Source organism: Choristoneura fumiferana, chromosome 21 (assembly GCF_025370935.1).
Source record: "Choristoneura fumiferana chromosome 21, NRCan_CFum_1, whole genome shotgun sequence".
In the NCBI taxonomy this organism is placed as follows: domain Eukaryota; kingdom Metazoa; phylum Arthropoda; class Insecta; order Lepidoptera; family Tortricidae; genus Choristoneura; species Choristoneura fumiferana.
Genome location: NC_133492.1, coordinates 15,717,798 through 15,736,851, shown reverse-complemented (window position 1 = coordinate 15,736,851; position 19,054 = coordinate 15,717,798). Strand labels below are relative to the sequence as shown.

Here is a 19,054-nt window from a genome sequence, read left to right as displayed (position 1 = left end):
GGCCGGTTTTTTTTTAATTCAACTTACTTGTATAAGAAGTCTTATCTAAGAAGTTTGGCTAAGTGCCACTTGCAAGCGCATGAACGACACCGTCGAGAGTTGAAGCGTCGTGAAATCAGGAATCGATTACGAAATCCCCATCTTTGTTACAAAGCTGATTACACTATAATTATAACTGATTGCCGCAGATAGTCGGGCTCTCAGATTATCGCGCTTGGTTATAAGTCACAGCGCCGTCTCAGTTCAAAGTCGTGGAGGTTTAGCCTTCACCTTTAGCTCTCCACTCCTGTCGGTTAGCGGCCTCGTTCTCCACTGAGACGGCACTATGGTGCAACTTTTCATGGTTCTCTTTAGCACGTCCTTATACCTCAAAACTTATATAATATAATGTAATCAGCTTTGTAACAAAGATGGGGATTTCGTAATCGATTCCTGGTTTCACGATTACTTTTCTTTGTAATCCTCTACTGGGTATCAAGTGAAACGGTGAATTACCATTACATATTAAGGAGTCCGTATTCATTTATACAAATATTAGAAGCAACAAAGTCCCACGGAGAATGGCTAAAGTAGAAAGGTTTTGGTTTGATGCAACCGGGCTTTGTCTGAGGCCAACACGTGGGCGGCTCTGGGGGTGTTGTATGACACCGTGGTCGCTTCGTTCTGCACTGGGGGACTGAGAGGATTCGGCAGCACCCGGAGCATCAGAGCAGCCCTATGAAGGGTGGTACTGCTTTCTTTGCTTAGCCTTGGAAGGGGCTAGAAAAGGTGTCCTGAAAAAAGCTCACGCCAAACACACGGAAGGTGTAGTGTAACCGCGGCTGCCTTCGCATCTTAAAACACGTGATCAAAATAAATAATAATAATACTATAAATCAATCGCAAATGAGATTTGGTGCATGGAACGTGCGAACTCTTCTTGATCGTAATGACAACGCCTGCCCAGAGCATAAGACCGCCATTGTAGCTCGGGAACTCTCTCGCTATAATATCGATGTAGCTGCTCTCAGGAAACACACCTTGCTGATGAGGGTGAGCTGGTGGAGCAAGGTGGGGATACAGAAGGTCAGGCGTAGGATTTGCGGTTCAAGGATCAACTCATTAAGAAGTTACAAGAGAATCCGGTGCACATCTCGGACCGCGTGATCACTTTGCGCCTCCACCTGGATAACAACAACTACCTTAATGTTATCATGTTGTATGTTGGATAAGCTCCGTGGAGTCACTGTATGGAGAGTGTACGACCCAGGGAGCAGATCCTTCTGTTGGGTGATTTCAATGCCAGAGTCAGACAGGACTTTATTGCATGGCCTAATGTTCTAGGTAGACACGGAGTAGGCAGAATGAACGATAACTGACAGCTGCTACTAAATTTCTGTGCACAATTTCATCTTGCAGTTACAAACGCAATGTTCAGACTTCCCGCCAAGCATTAAAACACGTGGATGCATCCAAGGTCCAAACACGCATCTGATAGATTATGCCATCGTACGCCAAAGAGATGTTTCCCAAGTCCTAATCACCCGTGTCATGCGTGGTGCACACTTCTGGACCGATCATAGGCTTGTTGTCACGAAACTTCGTCTCCGCCTCCATCCTCCTTGCCTTGTACATCTGGTAGAACTAAGCCGACGTCTCTAACCGTTGATAGGCTTACGGATCTCGGGATCAAGGAAAATATACTATGACTTGATTGCTGCGTTGCCTCTTTCTAATAAGATCATGGCGATCTTGATGCTGATTGAGGTCTGAAAGTCCAAAACCAAAACACGAGGATTGGATTGATGAGAATGATGGAGTCCTTAGAAAGGCGATTGATAACCGACGTCCTCTACGGCAGCACAGGGGTACAAAAGACAAGTGATGGCAAGACAAAGCTCGCTATTTGCAGTGGCTTGCAAATACTAATCAGCTAGGGAAGTTCTATGGTGAAATTAAAAAGCTAATCGGCACGACTTCACTTGCAAAAGTCCCACTTAAGCCTGTTAGTGGCGAAGGCCTTCTTAAAGGTAAGGAAGAAGTGCTGATGCGATGGGCAGAACATTTCAACTCTCTGCTGAACGTAGATAGGTCGGTTGACCTGGAACACGTTCGCTCAATTTCCCAACTTCCTATTGACATAAAGCTGGACTAGCCGCTGAGACAAAGCAAGGTTGTTCTTGCTAAGTATTAAGCAACAACAAAATAAGCGCGCGGTCGGAATTGATTTTATACCGGGTGAACTGCTCAAAAACGGCGTTGAGGAATTGCATACGGCCGTATGGGAGCTCTTTCAGCTGATGTGGAGAGAAGAGAGAGTCCCATCAGCCTTGAAAGTCTTATATAAGAACAAAGGAGTACTTCTCTGATGTAAGTCCCTGGGAAAATATTTGCCCGAGTCCTAATGAACCGCCTTAAGGAACTTTCTGAAAAAATATTGCCTGAGACTCAGTTTGGCATTCGACCTAATTCGCGTTACGTGTCCGCACCACCGAAGTTGTCGCCGCATGAGGTAGGACTCAATGCCACCTACATTGGCCCTGCGCAGCACTTCCGTATTCCACACACGAATCAGACCATTTGATCCTTCAAAGTTTTCGGAGGCATCTTAGGTAGAAACGGTCTAGCATGCGAATGTGCCTGCGATACACCATCCACGCTTCAGCAGAGTGCAATAAGTTAGGAACGACCATGGACATGTGCACAGAGATTTTTATGACTAGTTTAAGGTCATGCGTACAGAAGAGCTTGAAATCCAACTTATATAATGCTGCAGCTGCAGCTCCGATTTGGCTGTTAATCTGGGCGCTATTTTCTCACTGCGGCAATTACAGGAAAAGAACAGAGAGCAAAGCCGCCGCATGTGCATCTGCTTCGTCGATCTCGAGAAAACCTTTGATAGTGTCCCTCGAGAAGCTCTATGGGTGGTACACAGTAAGATAGGATGCACAGAAAACTTTGTGAGACTTCTCCGACTCCTGCATGACGACATGCAGTGCTGCGTCGCTCTCGACAGTGAACAATCAAACTTCTTACCCGTTACCTGTGGGGTGAAGCAAGGTTGTGTGCTAGCGCGTGTGTGTGTGACCTTGACGCCGAGATTAACAGCCGAATCGGAGCTGCAGCTGCAGCATTCGGTAAGTTGGATTTCAAGGTTTTCTGTTCGCATGACCTTAAACTAGTCACAAAGATCTCTGTGTACATGTCCATCGTCCTTCCTAACTTATTGCACTCTGCTGAAGCGTGGACCGCGTATCACAGGCACATCCGCATGCTAGACCGTTTCCACCTAAGATGCCTCCGAAAAGTTTGAAGGATCAAATGGTCTGATCATGTGCGGAATACCGAAGTGCTGCGCAGAGCCAATGTAGGTAGGTTGCATTGAGTCCAACCTCATGCGGCGACCACTTCGGTGGAGCGGCCACGTTACGCGAATGTCAGAGCAGCGGGTGACGAAGCGCGTCTTCTGGTCAGAACTTGAGGATGGCAAGCGTAAGCATGGCGGACAAGTTTTGAGGTATAAGGACGTGCTAAAGAGAACCATGAAAAGTTGCACCATAGTGCCGTCTCAGTGGGAGAACGAGGCCGCTAACCGACAGGAGTGGAGAGCTAAGGTGAAGGCTAAACCTCCACGACTTTGAACTGAGACGGCGCTGTGACTTATAACCAAGCGCGATAATCTGAGAGCCCGACTATCTGCGGCAATCAGTTATAATTATAGTGTAATCAGCTTTGGTAACAAAGATGGGGATTTCGTAATCGATTCCTGATTTCACGACGCTTCAACTCCGACGGTGTCGTTCATGCGCTTGCAAGTGGCACTTAGCCAAACTTCTTAGAGAAGACTTCTTATACAAGTAAGTTGAATTAACAAAAACCGGCCAAGAGCGTATCGGACACGCCCCAGAAAGGATTCCGTAGCCATTAGGAAAAAATCAAGTACTTAATATTTTTCTAAGGATATCGTATTGTGTACGGAATCTTTCAAGTTTAGGTATGTTTTATACCTTAGGCTGCTAGTAACTCTTGAACTACTACAAATTCTCAAACAATCTTAGTCGTTATAATATTTCTTGTAAATTTGATATACTTACTACCATCCTTAATTTTTCCAAATTTTCCACCCAACGGTTTAGATTTTAGAGGGGGAGACGCTCGATTTTGATGAAAGTTTTCACTTTAAAGTTGAATATTTCACAAACAGATCACTGAATCGAAAAATCGTCTTAGCAACCCCCATTGGTTTTAAAAGACCTATCCAACGATACCCCACAATACAGGGTTAGTTGAGAAAAAAAAAATCACCCTCATTTTATGTCTATGGGAGGTACCCTAAAAAAATGTTTTTTTATTTTTTTTATTTTATCACTTTGTTGGCGTGATAGATAAGTATATTTATACCAAATTACAGCTTTCTAGTACTAACGGTCTCTGAGATTTATTTTATTGATTACCATTACCTTGAATTTTCTTTACAATTAAGCATCTTGCGAGCATCATAACTCTGAAATACAACCACTTAGAGCAGGCAGACCAATTCGGTTCACATAAGGAGACGACATACTTTGAATATGTACTAAAACTAACCATTTCTGTTATCGTTTTTTTTTCGCAACAATAAAGCCTCTTTTATGCGCTATATCTCAAAGTTGCACCCACTGAGAGCAGGCAGACCAATTCGTTTCACATGAGGAGACGCCATACTTTGAATATGTACTAAAACTAACCATTTCTGTTATCGTTTTTTTTTCGCAACAATAAAGCCTCTTTTATGCGCTATATCTCAAAGTTGCACCCACTGAGAGCAGGCAGACCAAAATTATTCACATCAGCAGACCACTCTACAACACATTAAAATGAGTCTAACCGTTTCCATGATCGTTTTAAAAATTCCTGCCACCTCTTAGACTATTTCATTTTGGCGGGAATAAAAACTATTTTATTTTTTATAATTAATTGGTATACTTAACAGAAAAACCGGGCAAGTGCGAGTCGGACTCGCGCACCGAGGGTTCCGTACACATTTATAGGTATGTAAGTAAACGGGAAATCGAATCTTGAAGATAAATATTTCTCGCTTTATCCGAGTGATATAACACATCCAGTATATGCAGAACCCTACTCTTAAGCAAAATGTACGCAGTGTGGGGTCAGATTATATTGGTCCTTGATATTTACAGACACACAAAAAAATCAAGATTTTCAGACTTTTCTAGTTGGTTGTGTTATGATAGCTACCATTCCAGCCTATATACGTCCCACTGCTGGGCAGACGCCTCCTCTCAGAACAAGAGGGCTTGGGCCATAGTTCCCACGCGGGCCCAGTGCGGATTGGGAACTTCACACGCACCATTAAATTGTTTTGCAGGTTTGTGCAGGTTTGCTTACGATGTTTTCCTTCACCGCAAAGCTCGTGGTAAATTTCAAATGTAACTCCGCACATGAATTTCGAAAAACTCAGAGGTGCGAGCCGAGGTTTGAACCCACGACCCTCTGCTTGAGAGGCGATAGGGCAAACCACTAGGCCACCACGGCTTTCATAATAGCGGGAATTTTTTTATTTGCACGTAGTTCTTGAAAGTTGCAAGAAATAAAAGATCTGTGAGAATGTGTGATTTTGGCGAATTACTTAAGTGATGCAGAAATGTTGGCGCCGCCAGAAATAAAACAGGCCGCAGTAGAAGCGAGCAGTAATTTGCTACCTTTACAATTAGGTTATGTAAGTAATTATATTAAATTAATAATAATATTGTTTATGTTTGAGCTCATATAAAAAGTACCTAATATAAGCAACTACCTATTCATAATCAGCCATTGAGACGAGACACTCATGCGTATCTAATGACATGCACTCGTGTCTCAATGGCCCTTATAAAATAAAAAATAAAATACAAAAAAATACTTTATGTAACAAAATTATATATTTTTAAGTGATTTGTGTTTATTAATACGAAATTTCATCTATGGAGATACATTTTTTTTTGTTCTTTTGGGATTCAAGTATATTTTTTTATAAAGTACTTACCTAAGTACTAGCTTTTGCCCGCGGCTTCGCGTGGAATTCGGCTGTCGCGCTGTTCCCTCGGGAAGTGTGCGTTTTTCTGGTATAAAAAGTAGCCTATGTCACTGGTGGCCTCTGTCCCATAAACTACCTCTATGCCAAAAATCACGTCAATCCGTCGCTCCGTTTCAACGTGAAAGACGGACAGACATACAAACACAAACACACACACACACACACACACACACTTTCATTTATAATATTAGTATGGATTGGCCTGAAAATTCATGGTCTGGAATGGAAATCACGCAAAAATGTCACCTTACCTAACCTACCCAAGCTATTTGAAAAGGAAGTCAACTTATCTGGTTGTACCTTGTTTTGCCTAGCAACTTTTTGCCTATTTTCAGTTTGCCTAATGTTAGATCAACTAATATTACTTAACCTAATTTTTCATTTTACCTAATTTTCATTTTAGTGAGTCATTTTACATACAACTTACTTTACATAATTTTGTTTCGCCTAATTTTAAATTACCTTATTTTTATTTTGTATAAACTCATTCGATATAATGTTTGACTGACATAATTATATTTTGCCTAACATACATGTCACATAATTTCATTTTGTATAAACTTATTTCGTATACCCTTTGATTGATATAATTATTTTTGTCTAACATACATTTAGCATAATTTTATTTTGTATAAACTTATTTCGTATAATGTTTGTCTGACATAATTTTATTTTGTCTAACATAAATGTCGGTTAATTTTATTAATTCTAATCACGGTTAATCCGAATACATAATGATAACGTTAGTTATTTCTAAAAAGTTTAGTATTATAAAACAAAGTCGGTTCTGGCGCTTCGCCGGCCGCTGTCGCGGCACGCTCGCTTCGCTCGCTCGGCTCGCGCACTGTAGGGTCGCAGTTCTACCTAACGCTTCTCCTCGCTTCGCTCGTCGTCGTACCTATTCCCTGTATGCTTAGTATTGTTATTTGCTTGAACCAAATAAAAAAATAGTAGAATATTATGGATTAATTTATTTCAGTTTTAACCTACCTAATTGACCTTATTTTATATTAAACATTTAGGTACCAAAATTAGGCATAACGTTAGTAAGCAAAACAAATATTATGATAATTTAATATTAGACAATCCAATGTTAGTTAAAACGTTATTCGGCTATATGATGATTAGTTAAAATGAGAACCGACAAAGTGAGTTTTCGATAAAATAAAATTCGACAAAACAAGAGTTATGCAAATGATCACTTAGTAATAATGAAAATTCGACAAAATAAAAATTATGAATAATGAAATTATACAAATTGACTTTTGACAAACTATTCATTATAGTAAAAGTTTGTAGACAAAGTGAAATTAGGCAAAACATTTTTAGACAAGTCAAGGGAATACCAACTTATCATGACGATTGCGATCCGTCTAAAAATGTTTTGCCTAATTTCATTTTGTCTACAAACTTTTACTATAATGAATAGTCCATTTGTATAATTAACTTAATTTAATTTCCTATTCATAACTTTTATTTGCGGCCAGCGAAGCGCCAGAACCGACATTGTTTTATAATACGAAAACATACTGGGAATAGATACGACGACGAGCGAAGCGATGAGGTTATGTAGAACTGCGAACCTACAGTGCGCGAGCCGAGCGAGTGAAGCGGGCGTGCCGCGGCAGCGGCCGGCGAAGCGCCAGACCAGAACCGCCGGTTATAATATAAACTGTTTTAGAATTAACTAACGTTATCGAAACGTATTCGGATTAACCGTGATTAGAATAAATAAACTTATGCGACATTTATGTTAGACAAAATAGAATGAATTAAGTATGTCAGTCAAATATTATACGAAATAAGTTTATACAAAATGAAATTATTTGATAATGTCGTTAGACAAAATATAATTATGTCAGTCAAACATCATACGAAATAAGTTGATAAAAAAAGAAAATTTAACAGGCGAACCAAAATTATGTAAAGTTGTATACAAAATGATAAATAACTTTCACTAAAATGAAAATTAAGTACAATGAAACATTAGGTTAAGTAATATTAGTTTATCTAAAATTATGCAAACTGATAATAGGCAAAAAAATGTTGGGCAAAACAAGGTACAAACGCCGTGGCTAGCCAGCCGGATTGTTTTGTGCCTGCGCTTCGCGGCTTTTTCGACACAACTGTAATACCAGGGCAGCATAAACTCCATGTAGCTATCGAATACCGTTGCCGGCTGACGCGCACGCCGCAACGCGCCCGCACCGTCAACAACTCCCTTGTACCAGGGTAACATAGCACTCACGTAGTTCGCCCGCAAATCGGTGTGGTTGTGTTCGACACCGTCGTCCAGTACGGAGACGCGGACGCCCCGGCCGGTGAACCCCATAGCGTAAACTGGCAACACGTTGAGATCTAGACGGGGTAACTCGCGTACATTTCGGGTGTCTTGCTGTAATGGAAACATACATACAGGTGATGAATACGTCATTCAGTCAAAAACATGACGTTAACACTCAGTCATGGCCAGCTCAAAATTCTCACGGTCCCGAATGTTGAACTTTAAGTTAAATTTCACCATCCATTGATTAGTGTTAACTGACGGTTAAATGTGACGCCGTCTCCGTCTATTCGTACGAAACAAATAGAGACAGCATCACATTTAACCATAAGTTAACACTAATCAATGGATGGTGAAACAGCCCCTAAAAGCACTAAATTTGTTTTTAACTAAGCTAAAGGTTTATAGTCCGCCGCTAAGAAGCCAATCCTGACACCTGTCATCCTGGTACTAAATACATCAATTTTCTTTTTTTTTAACCCCCCACGCAAAAGGGGGTGCTACCACCATCTTGCTTGCTAATCCTGCCGTGAAGCAGCAGTGCTTGCACTGTTGTGTTTCGGCGTGGAGAGTAAGACAGCCGGTGAAATTACTGGCACGTGAGGTATCCCATCTTAGGCCTCTAGGTTGGCAACGCGTCTGCAATACCCCTGGTACTTGTACAGTTATCTATTCTGTGCCCTGGTGTTGTAGATGTTTATGGGCGGTGGTGATCTCTTACCATCAGGAGACCCACTTGCTCGTTTGCCATCCAGTCAAATAAAAAAAAATATCCCTGAAAATTGCAAAGTTCCCGCGGGATAGCGATAAATGAATTCTACGCGGACTGAGTCGCAGGCAACAGCTAATACCCAAGAAAATACCTTTTGACCCTTTTGGCTTACCAGATACCATTCTTCGCCCCAAAGTTCATCATTGAACAACGGCCTGTCGATCTCCCTCTTGCTTCTCGCTTCTGCACGCGGATCTTCGGGCGCCTTGGATGAGTCTATCCTCTTCACTCGCTCGAGAGAAGCGTCAGGGTCGGGAGTAGGGTAGCGTTTCACTCGCGATTTAGCGAACAGCTGTTCAGCCCATCTTATCTGGAAGACAGTGTATGAATATTTAGGGCCTGTTGCATGAACGTCTGACAGGTTTTAGATGGTTCTGTATCGTTTGCCCGTCATATGCCTGAATGAATCGTTTTCTAGAATTTTCATTTGCCATAAAGTAATTTATTTCTGAAATAGTAATTTCTTCAGAGTTGATATTAAATTAAACTAACCAACCTAACTTACTGCATTCTATATGATGACATTTAAAAAAATCCTGAAAACAGCACGGTTATTTTATGGCAAACGATGGTATGGCAAGTGAAATTCGGGCAAATGAAATTCGGGCAAGTAATGGTAAACGGTTTTAGATATTTTATGGCAGTTTCTGACACGGTCTCTGTACATTCGAACATACGTAACCAACTAAGAAAAGTTGAAAAGCCCCCAACATTGTCATTTCAACGTTCAATATCTCAAAAATGACTGAACCGATTTTAATTAAACATAGCTAAAAACAACCGCAGGGAACTCGGTCTATCTACGAGTATCTACGAGTATTTAAGGCCTTCCGACGCCACCGACAAATAGATCTGTCAAACTAATGTATGACACACCTCTTTTTGCGTCGGTCGGGGGTTAAAAATGAACAAATGCGGCATCAAAGACATAGTTAACTGTCCAACATGCGAGCGAAATCGACTATCTGTTCTCCCGGATCGCATTTCTTTCTCAAACGATTGTTGTGAAATTTTTTAAGTTCCGTATTTATATGGATTTTTAGGTTAACGGGGTTTGCCCGAAATTCATATTATATAATTTCATTTGCCCGAACTTCATTTGCCCGAATGTTTCGTTTACTAGAAAAGTTATTTGACATACACTTGTTCTCTGAAAATTAGATGGCATAACATAATGATACGTATTGTTTTCCTTGTTCATTAAGTGCAATTTAATATTATTTAATAGAATATTTAACACACAAACACACAAACATCAACCCTGTATTCCCAAAAGGGCTAGGCAGAGCACACGAAACATTACCGCTTCGGAGCCACTTTTAGCAATTTTAGGTTTTAAGACTGACAAAAACGGCACAATAGTGACAGGTGATAAGGTGACAATGGTGATAGAATATTTAAACGCCATAATAAATAGTGTTCTTTTATTATGTGTATAATAAACCTAGCCTAACCTATTTGTTTAATTAAATTCTTTTCCTGATTGAGTCTGATAGGGACTTGAACAACCGTAATGAATGTCGCTCCGCGGAGATCCTATTCCGCGTGGTTGAGGCGCTTCGCGCCTTGTCGCAAGTCGCAACTAACCTAACCTACGTGAGTGAAATTTAACTAAATTCAAAGTATTGTTTGACGTATGGTATTTATCAGTATATAGTATTTTTAGGGGGGGGGGGGGGGAGGGTTACCCTGTACCATCCCCACCCCGCGGAACCCCATGGTTATGGAGATATCCATGGTTAAAGTTTTGAGGTTAGAATAGCGCTATTCAGTTATTAGAATTATATTTTTGGTTTCCTTACCATTTTCTCATTTCCGTATGTCTTTCATGTTTCTGTCTCGCATTGCAATCTAAACATAATTGTACCTATATGTACAGTCATTCACGATGACGCGTGCCGTGGTTCTTATTAGAATGACATAATGTCTAATTTTGACAATATCACGCGTCTTCGTGGATGGCACTAGGTATATAATATACCCTGTATTTATGTAACATAAAGGCCCACTATAAGCACGATTTTAAAAGATTTGGTCCTGTAGGGCGCCGTAGGGAAGTGAAACACGTATTTTTTTTACTGAATGCTCTCCCAAGGCGAAGGCCTATTCTATGATGCAATCTTTGGGCACGACCACGTGTACCCCCGCTCCCAAGTACCAGGGCAGCAAAACGCGATAGCAGGTCAACTTACCCTCCTGTCATTGATGAGGGCGCGCGTGTGGTCGCTGTACGTTCGCCGCTGCTTGCTGTGCTCATACTTCAGAAATGTGTACGTATTAGGGAAGCCGAGTACCTGAAATAATGAATGAATTCGCTAAGTTGGACAAACTGGCAAGCGTCGCTTGGTTCTGGTACCAGGTGAACCCAGGGTTTGCATCTCTCTCAAAGACAGAAAAGCAGTTTTATAGAGAGCTAATGGGTTCAGCGCCTTGGGGTGCCTGTGCCTATAGCTGTGGTAAAAAATCTCGACGCCGTTTACAATTTTTAGTTTTAACTAATATTTATAGTAGATTGATAAACAAGGGTTGTAAGTGATCAATTACACCCAAGATATTTAAACGCACGAGCGAGCAAAGCGAACGAGGGTGCTTATAGTTCGCGGGTGTAATTGGTCATTTACACTCGAGTCGAACACCACTTTTCATCACAAATGCGAAGAAATAAAGAAAATCCGTTATTATAAATGTATACGTGTAACACGGCGGTAGAAAATTTATCGCGCCAAACCGTCTTGTTTTTTTTAATGGCTCGCGCTCTTTGACTTTGGCATATTCAGCCAGCACTGGCCAGCAGCATTATGCCAGCATGCAGGTTTGGAGGTAAGTATTACGCATTACAATCTCCTTGTTTACCAGTTCGTGAATACAAAGGAGCACCATTCGATTTTTAAATTTACTTACATTACATCCCTAAAGATGTAAATCGAATTTACAACACGGATTTCAAGTTAAATGCACCTACTTTCAGGGCTCTTAAGTGATGAAAAATTGATTTATTTTCATAACGTTTACATAAAAAGGTTGTGAATATAATATCTCAATCAACATGTAACCAACTTGTACTATTACTTATTCTGTGATGCAACAAAAAATAAATTATAAAGCGCCTACACAATACGGAACACTATTGGATCAACCCTACAAATATTACTCATAATAGCCGAGTAGGCGCCTTGCATGCATGCTTTTGTCGTGCATGTGTGCATTATTGATTTGACATTCTCACCCCTTGCCAAATGTTGCAAACGCCCCTCTGACACTTCTACGTGCTCATATTATCCTGGTATTTGACGTCTAAGACAATGGGATGTAGGCGGCGCCCTAAGTTTGACACCAAATTTGGGCGGGAAAGGGCTTTGGCGACAAGTATTTAGATATAGTGCACAAAAGGAGAATGAATGAAATGAATGAGTAAATATCGAAAATCCCGCCGTTATTATATGACATGTTCTTGTGTGCGTTCACGATCGCATTCACCATCTCTTTCTACCCCCGTCTTATACCGTTTGACAGAAAGAAGTGGTGAAAACGTGAACGATATAATGGGAGGCACTCGTGGGAAAAAGGAGTGGAGTGGCGGAGGCGTATAGCAGATAGATGCCAAGCGCACATACAAGCTTGGTTCCAGAAGCAGCCTAGCTTGGGGTACAGAAGAACCAGAGCATGTGAAGGTTAAGTCATCCCTTCGAACTCAACTGCTTTCTTACCACGAAAGCCCTTATACTACTACAGTCGAGTTCATAAAATTGTGAGCAAAAATTTGATCAAAAATATCTGAATTTACGCCTCTACGCGTTAACATTAGTCGTGTTCATATATTTTTTTGATAAAATTTTTGCTCACAAGCTTATGAACTCGCTGTACCACCTCGAAACAGCAAAGGCTATTTTCACTTACAGGTTAATAATAATATGGCATTTAAATGCTCCTCTTATCCACTCGAAGATTGACTGGTCCCTTAATTAAAGGAATAAGTTGCCTTTGTGCACGAAATTTATTCTGCTTTCCATCAGGTTCTCGTTTCCCCTATCATATAAAAAAAAACTCAAAAGAGGCAGTGGGCAAACTAAGGTCAATATATGATGTGAATTTGGGCGAACTAGGGCTAGCTGCGTTCTCCCAGTTAAGCAGTGTCAGTTAAATGTATGGGGTTCCTTCCATGCATTAGGAGTGACAACTTTCGCGATTTTATAACTTTATTTAACCCTTCGTTTAGTACTATTATATATTCTGTGCCTTCGTGCAAGCCGCTGTTAGATACGTATCACATCTGCACAATACAAGTAACCCTATATTACTTGTATTTTTTTTTTTTTTTTTTTTTTTTTATTTGACTGGATGGCAAACGAGCAAGTGGGTTGTATTGTGACATCTGCGTATATTATTCACCCTCCCGTATTAAGAGCATTTATACCTGCTGAGCTGGTAACGTTGCATTTTTGTTAGTTTTTCTCGATTATTCCATATTTTTTTTTATTTTTTATTAGCCTATTTTTGTGCCCCACTGCTGGGCAAAGGCCTCTCCTCTCTTGCTCCACTCCTGCCTATCAAAGGCGAGCTCCCGCCATCCCACATTATAGGCATCTAAGTCGTCCCTTCATCTCCTCTTCAGTCGGTCTGCCTCTATTACGGTATCCGTCACTAGGGACCCATTCCGTAACAATTTTGGCCCAACGTTCTGGGTTCATTCGACAGATATGTCCAGTCCAGCCAGTCCCACTTCAACTTGGCCGTCTTTACGCTTTAAAAATTTAATAAAAAATAATAATTTAATGTGGTCTGATAGAACTCTTCTTAATATATAAGTTAATGTGTCTACTCCAATAATTATTCGTGTTAGACTTTTATATTCTTTTCATCACACTTGCTCTTAAACAGTGTCGTAACCGTAACATTGTATGTCGCACGGGCGGTACTAGAATTACGAACATCGACTCTGTTCGACCCTTCGACTTCGGGCTTCTAATATACTCTCGTTCGTAATTCCTTATTTACCGCCCTTAAGACACAATGTACTATTAAAAACAATTGATGTTTATTAATGGTTTTTAAAGAAAATAAAAGTCTATAACGTATAAATTATTGGAGTAGACACCTTAAATAATATATAAAGAAGAGTTCTATCAGACCACATTTTTAATTTTAATTCAATTTTTATGGAATAATCGAGAAAAACTAACAAAAATGCAACGTTGCCAGCTCAGCAGGTATAAACGCTAATTAATACAAAGTTATGCTATGTCGCTATGATGTTCCAATGTTCAGTATTGTATAGGTGTCTGCACTAGATGCACGTCTCTATCACGCATGTGTATGACACGTGTCACGCTTTTGGAGTCATGTGAGTTTTTGCAGTCACACATGTACCAGGCGAGCAGAACGAGAGAGGAGCTGACACGCACATGTGCTTGTGTGCGTGTGGTATTGGGGTAGGTCGTTGGGAAGGGTTGGCGGAAGTACACATGTAGCGTAGCGCAGCAGATGTAAGATACAATGACACAAAACGAAAGTGAATGCAAGTTTTATCATATCATCACTATCATAATCATAAATGTATATTCAATGTGCATACGGATTTTTAACAAGCTGCCATCGCAATTCAAAGAAATGAATGCCTTCTAAATTTAAGAAAAGGATCACGGACTGGTTATTACAAAATTGTTTTTATACGCTGAACGAATATTTTATGTATAATGAAGAAGGTTAATTATTGTTGCACTTATAACTTGACTTCTCATTTTTTTTTTTTTTTCTCTTTGTTTTAATATTTTCATTATTGCACGAATTTTATTGTTGTTAAATTAATTGCTATTACTGATTGACATTTAATTATATTTTCGGGTTTTAAGTTTAATATATAATTTGACATGTAATTTTGTTAGGATAATCCATATGCTTATAATAATAATAATAATAATAATAATAATAATAGTACAGTTTCATCAATTAGATATAAGCAAGCATGCTGTCTAAATGTTTACATGCTTAGGCTAAAGCAGAATGTATTGGACATAATTTTTTTAATTTACCACCTTTCATTGTAAAAGACTACATTCTGGTAAACAAATAAATGATTTATGATTTATGATTTAAAATATGTAAAGTAAGCATATTGTTTGATGACGCAATAGATGGTGAGAATCAATAATATAGTCTGCCAATGATGACGTGACAAATAATTTTTACAAATACCTTTTTGTAATGGTTTCACCGGAAGACCAGCGCTGACTCCATCTACTCGTAAGGAGTCTGCATTTATGATGCTGAGGTGGGACCATTTCGGGCACATAGTTTTACTTTTTGCTTTTGTATAATGATATTTTGTGTCTCGAATATATTTTTTTATTTCTAAATGTTATAATTCAGTGCCCTTAGTGTAAGTTTTCGGTTACAAAATACGTCTCGATCGCGTTCGCGTTAAAATCTCAATTTGTATGGAAACACGAACAGCGCCTCTAGTGGAACGTTTGAGATGTTCGTGTTTCCATACAACTTGAGATTTTACGCGAACGCGATCGAGACGTATTTTTTAACCGAAAACTTACACTAGGGGTACAGACGTGCATGGTCTAACTTTACTATACAATTGTAATATGCCTTTGTATAAGTACCAAATAAAAGAGGGTCTCCAAATTTTAAATTTTAACAATGGTAATGAGCAGACAGACACGTTCAAATATCGCAATATGTATAATGCTATTAAGGCCTATAAGTATCTGCTGTAACTAGGGCTTGCACTATCCGGTAACTTTTTATTATCCGGATATTTCGGATATTTGAAATCTCAGTATCCGGATATCCGGTTATTTTGAATAATTTGAATAATTTTCCAAATATTTAAAAAAACGCTAAAAACAATTTTAAATTTGTTTCATCAGACGAATCGTGTTAATTAACTTAATTACTGATTGTCTTATACGCACGTAAAAATCATTATTTTGTCACTTTAATGAGTGAAATAACTTAAAAACACTTTATAACTTCTCTGTTTCCTGCTTGTTGTTATTTTGCCTTACGGACCAAGAGCCCACGACAGCCAGACCTTCGTTATATTTTAAAGGCTGAAAGTTTTTTTTTTGCAAGGTCAGGGGGGTGTCACTAGGCCATTCCGCCGCCGAGCTACAAGTACATACCGGGCCTCCCCAACGTTGAGGCGATTCAGTGCGACTCAACGCGTGCGAGTGAACACGAGTTATGCGATAGACAGAGAAGCATAAAGTAGGCACGATTCTTATGCCTAATCGTCACTTTTGTACGGCAGTGAAGCTTCTGTACTTGTACTATTACTTATTCTGTAGCAAGGTGTTAATTTTTAATATAACTGAAAACCGGAAAGCACTGCTCAGAAATACTCAGAATCGAGAGTAGATTCGATTCATCATGTCAGCCGAAAGACGTCCACTGCTGGACTTAGGCCTCGCCCAAGGCTCTCCGCTCAGACCAGTGTTGTGCTTTCCGCATCCAACGCAATTCAGCGATCTTAACCAGGTCGTCGCTCCATCTTATTGGAGGCCTACCGACGGCTCGTCTCCCGCTCCACGGACGACATTCGAGAACCTTCTAACCCCATTGGCCATCAGTCCTGCGAGCACGCTCACTGCCACTTCAGTTTCGCAATTCTTCGGGCTATTTCGGTAACCTTAGTTCTACTGCGGATATCATCATTTCTGACTCTATCCCGTAGAGAAACCCCGAGCATACACCTCTCCATAGCCCTTTGAGTGACTTTGAGCTTCCTAATGAGGCCCATCGTTGGCGCCCACGTCTCAGATCCGTATGTCATCACTGGCAACACACACTGGTCAAAGACTTTTGACTTCAAACACTGCGGTAATTTGGCCGAAAGAACACTGCAAAGCTTCCCGAATGCTGCCCAGCCGAGTCGGATTCGACGAGTGATCTCTTTCTCGATCCAGTTAGGGATCGTTTGTCCCAGGTGTACATAGTCGTCAACAATTTTGAACATGAACAACTTCGAGCGCAGAGCCTCCGACTATTACGGGAGCTGGTACAACATTAGACATGACTTTCGTCTTGTCCATGTTTATTTTTAAGCTAACTCGGTCGGAAACAACTCTGCTGAAGTCAGCGAGCATAGCACTGAGGTCCTCCATAGTCTCAGCCATGACTACAATATCGTCGGCGAGTCGAAGGTGAGTGAAGTACTCCCCATTATTGTTAATGCCTCGTCCTTTCCAGTCCAGAACCTTAAAATCATCTTCCAATCCAGCGGTGAACAGTTTCGGAGAGATCGCATCTCCTTGTCTTACTCCCCGCTGCAAAGGAATAGGCTTCGTGCTCTGGTCCTGTAGTCGGACTATAACGAAGGATTATAACGATACTATAACGAAGGTCTGGCTCTTGCGGGCTCTTGCTCTATTATAAGAATAAATAACACAATACAATACAAAGCGTATTGTATTGAACACCAAAAAACATTCATTATAAAATGAAATCAGAACATAAAAGGTAGGGTACGAAACGAGAGAACAGGGGTCTAATCGCTAAAAAGCGATCTCTTCTTCTACCTTCTTATTCGACCTGACGATGTTATTAACATAGAATCAAGAAAAAAGGTGATCAAAGCAGGTGTGTGTAATGTAAGGTAATAAATATATAGAAGATTGAAAAAATACATAAAATATAATAATATTAATAAAATAAACACATAGATTACTTACATACACATTTACCAAAAATTCATCATCGCCACTACCAAACAAGATGTTAAGAATGAACCTAACTAATAAGTATTGCATGTAAACCTTCCTAATACAAAAAGAAATGTATCTGTGTGTATGCATACACTACACTAACCTCTCACAATGCGCGAGCGCGCGCTTAATATCAGATATTCGAATTATCCAAATTATCCGGATAATGAAGAGCTTCCTATCCGGATTTGAAAATGGGCGGATATCCGGTTATCCGGATTGCAAGCCCTAGCTGTAACAAAGGCTGTAACCACCAAAAATAAAAATAAAAAGATAAAATTAAACTCAATTCGTGTACCTACGCGCTTTATAAGCTGACACGAAACAATTTATGGAAATGCCACACTTAATAAATAAAATAAATGAATAGCTAGTACCTGTCGACATTTTTTGGAGACAGGCTTCCCTGTGACCCCATTCTCCTCTTGCCTACCAATTTTAAACTCAATAAGGAAAATCTTGCTGAATTCATCACTGAATTTCATCACCTTCTATAATACATTTAGGGGCTGTTTCACCATCCATTGATTAGTGTTAACTGGCGGTTAGGTGTGATACGGTCTCCGTCTATTCGAAGAAAACAAATAGAGACGGCAAACATTTAACCGTCAGTTAACACTAATCAATGGATGGTGAAACAGCCCCTTATACTTAATTTTGTAACCTATCCATCACTCAGTCCCCTAAATACCTTAAATTTTATGTACAAAAATATAAACATACTTTAATAGTTCGCCTGTTTTACAATAGATGGCGCTATAAGGCCGCAAACATGCTATCGTTTGTCCGACTCAGTTTGTATGTAAGCTTCCAACAATACTTTTCACTTTAAAAGTTCTCACTTACAGAATTTTTGACGCCCTGCGAGAGCAGGATTAATAATACGTGTATAATATACTATTAAGTTTGTTACGTATATTGTGACCTAACCTATATAGAATAGACTTACTTCGTGTCTGCGGGGCTACTACGAAAATCGACGTACGTGTTGTTCCGTCCCTCTGACACTTACACTATTTAATACGAGAGTGAGAGGGACGGTACGATACGAGCTTCGAATTTCAGAGTAGGCCCTCTGAGTCTCACTACGCTAAATGATTTCCGTAGTTTCATGCTAGGCGGCAAATATTCAATAATCAGTTTAGTTTAGAGCGACACTACGTAATACATAACACATACATGTTATATGTGATAGTTCTCCTTTTTTTATAATTGCTGAATTCGTTTTC

At 40.0% G+C, this 19,054-nt stretch overlaps 1 protein-coding gene across 2 annotated transcripts in view; it reads right to left on the bottom strand.

Annotated features, from left to right (window-relative positions):
• LOC141439777 (neuroendocrine convertase 1-like) overlaps positions 1–19,054 on the bottom strand; it is a 50,769-nt gene that overhangs the window by 19,101 nt on the left and 12,614 nt on the right. For both annotated transcript variants that reach the window (XM_074104153.1, XM_074104154.1), the window contains exons 2-4: positions 11,304–11,405; positions 9,224–9,421; positions 8,304–8,450 (exon numbers count right to left, since the gene is read on the bottom strand). In XM_074104153.1, the coding sequence (XP_073960254.1) occupies positions 8,304–8,450; positions 9,224–9,421; positions 11,304–11,405 (447 nt within the window). The remainder of the gene's footprint in view (positions 1–8,303; positions 8,451–9,223; positions 9,422–11,303; positions 11,406–19,054) is intronic.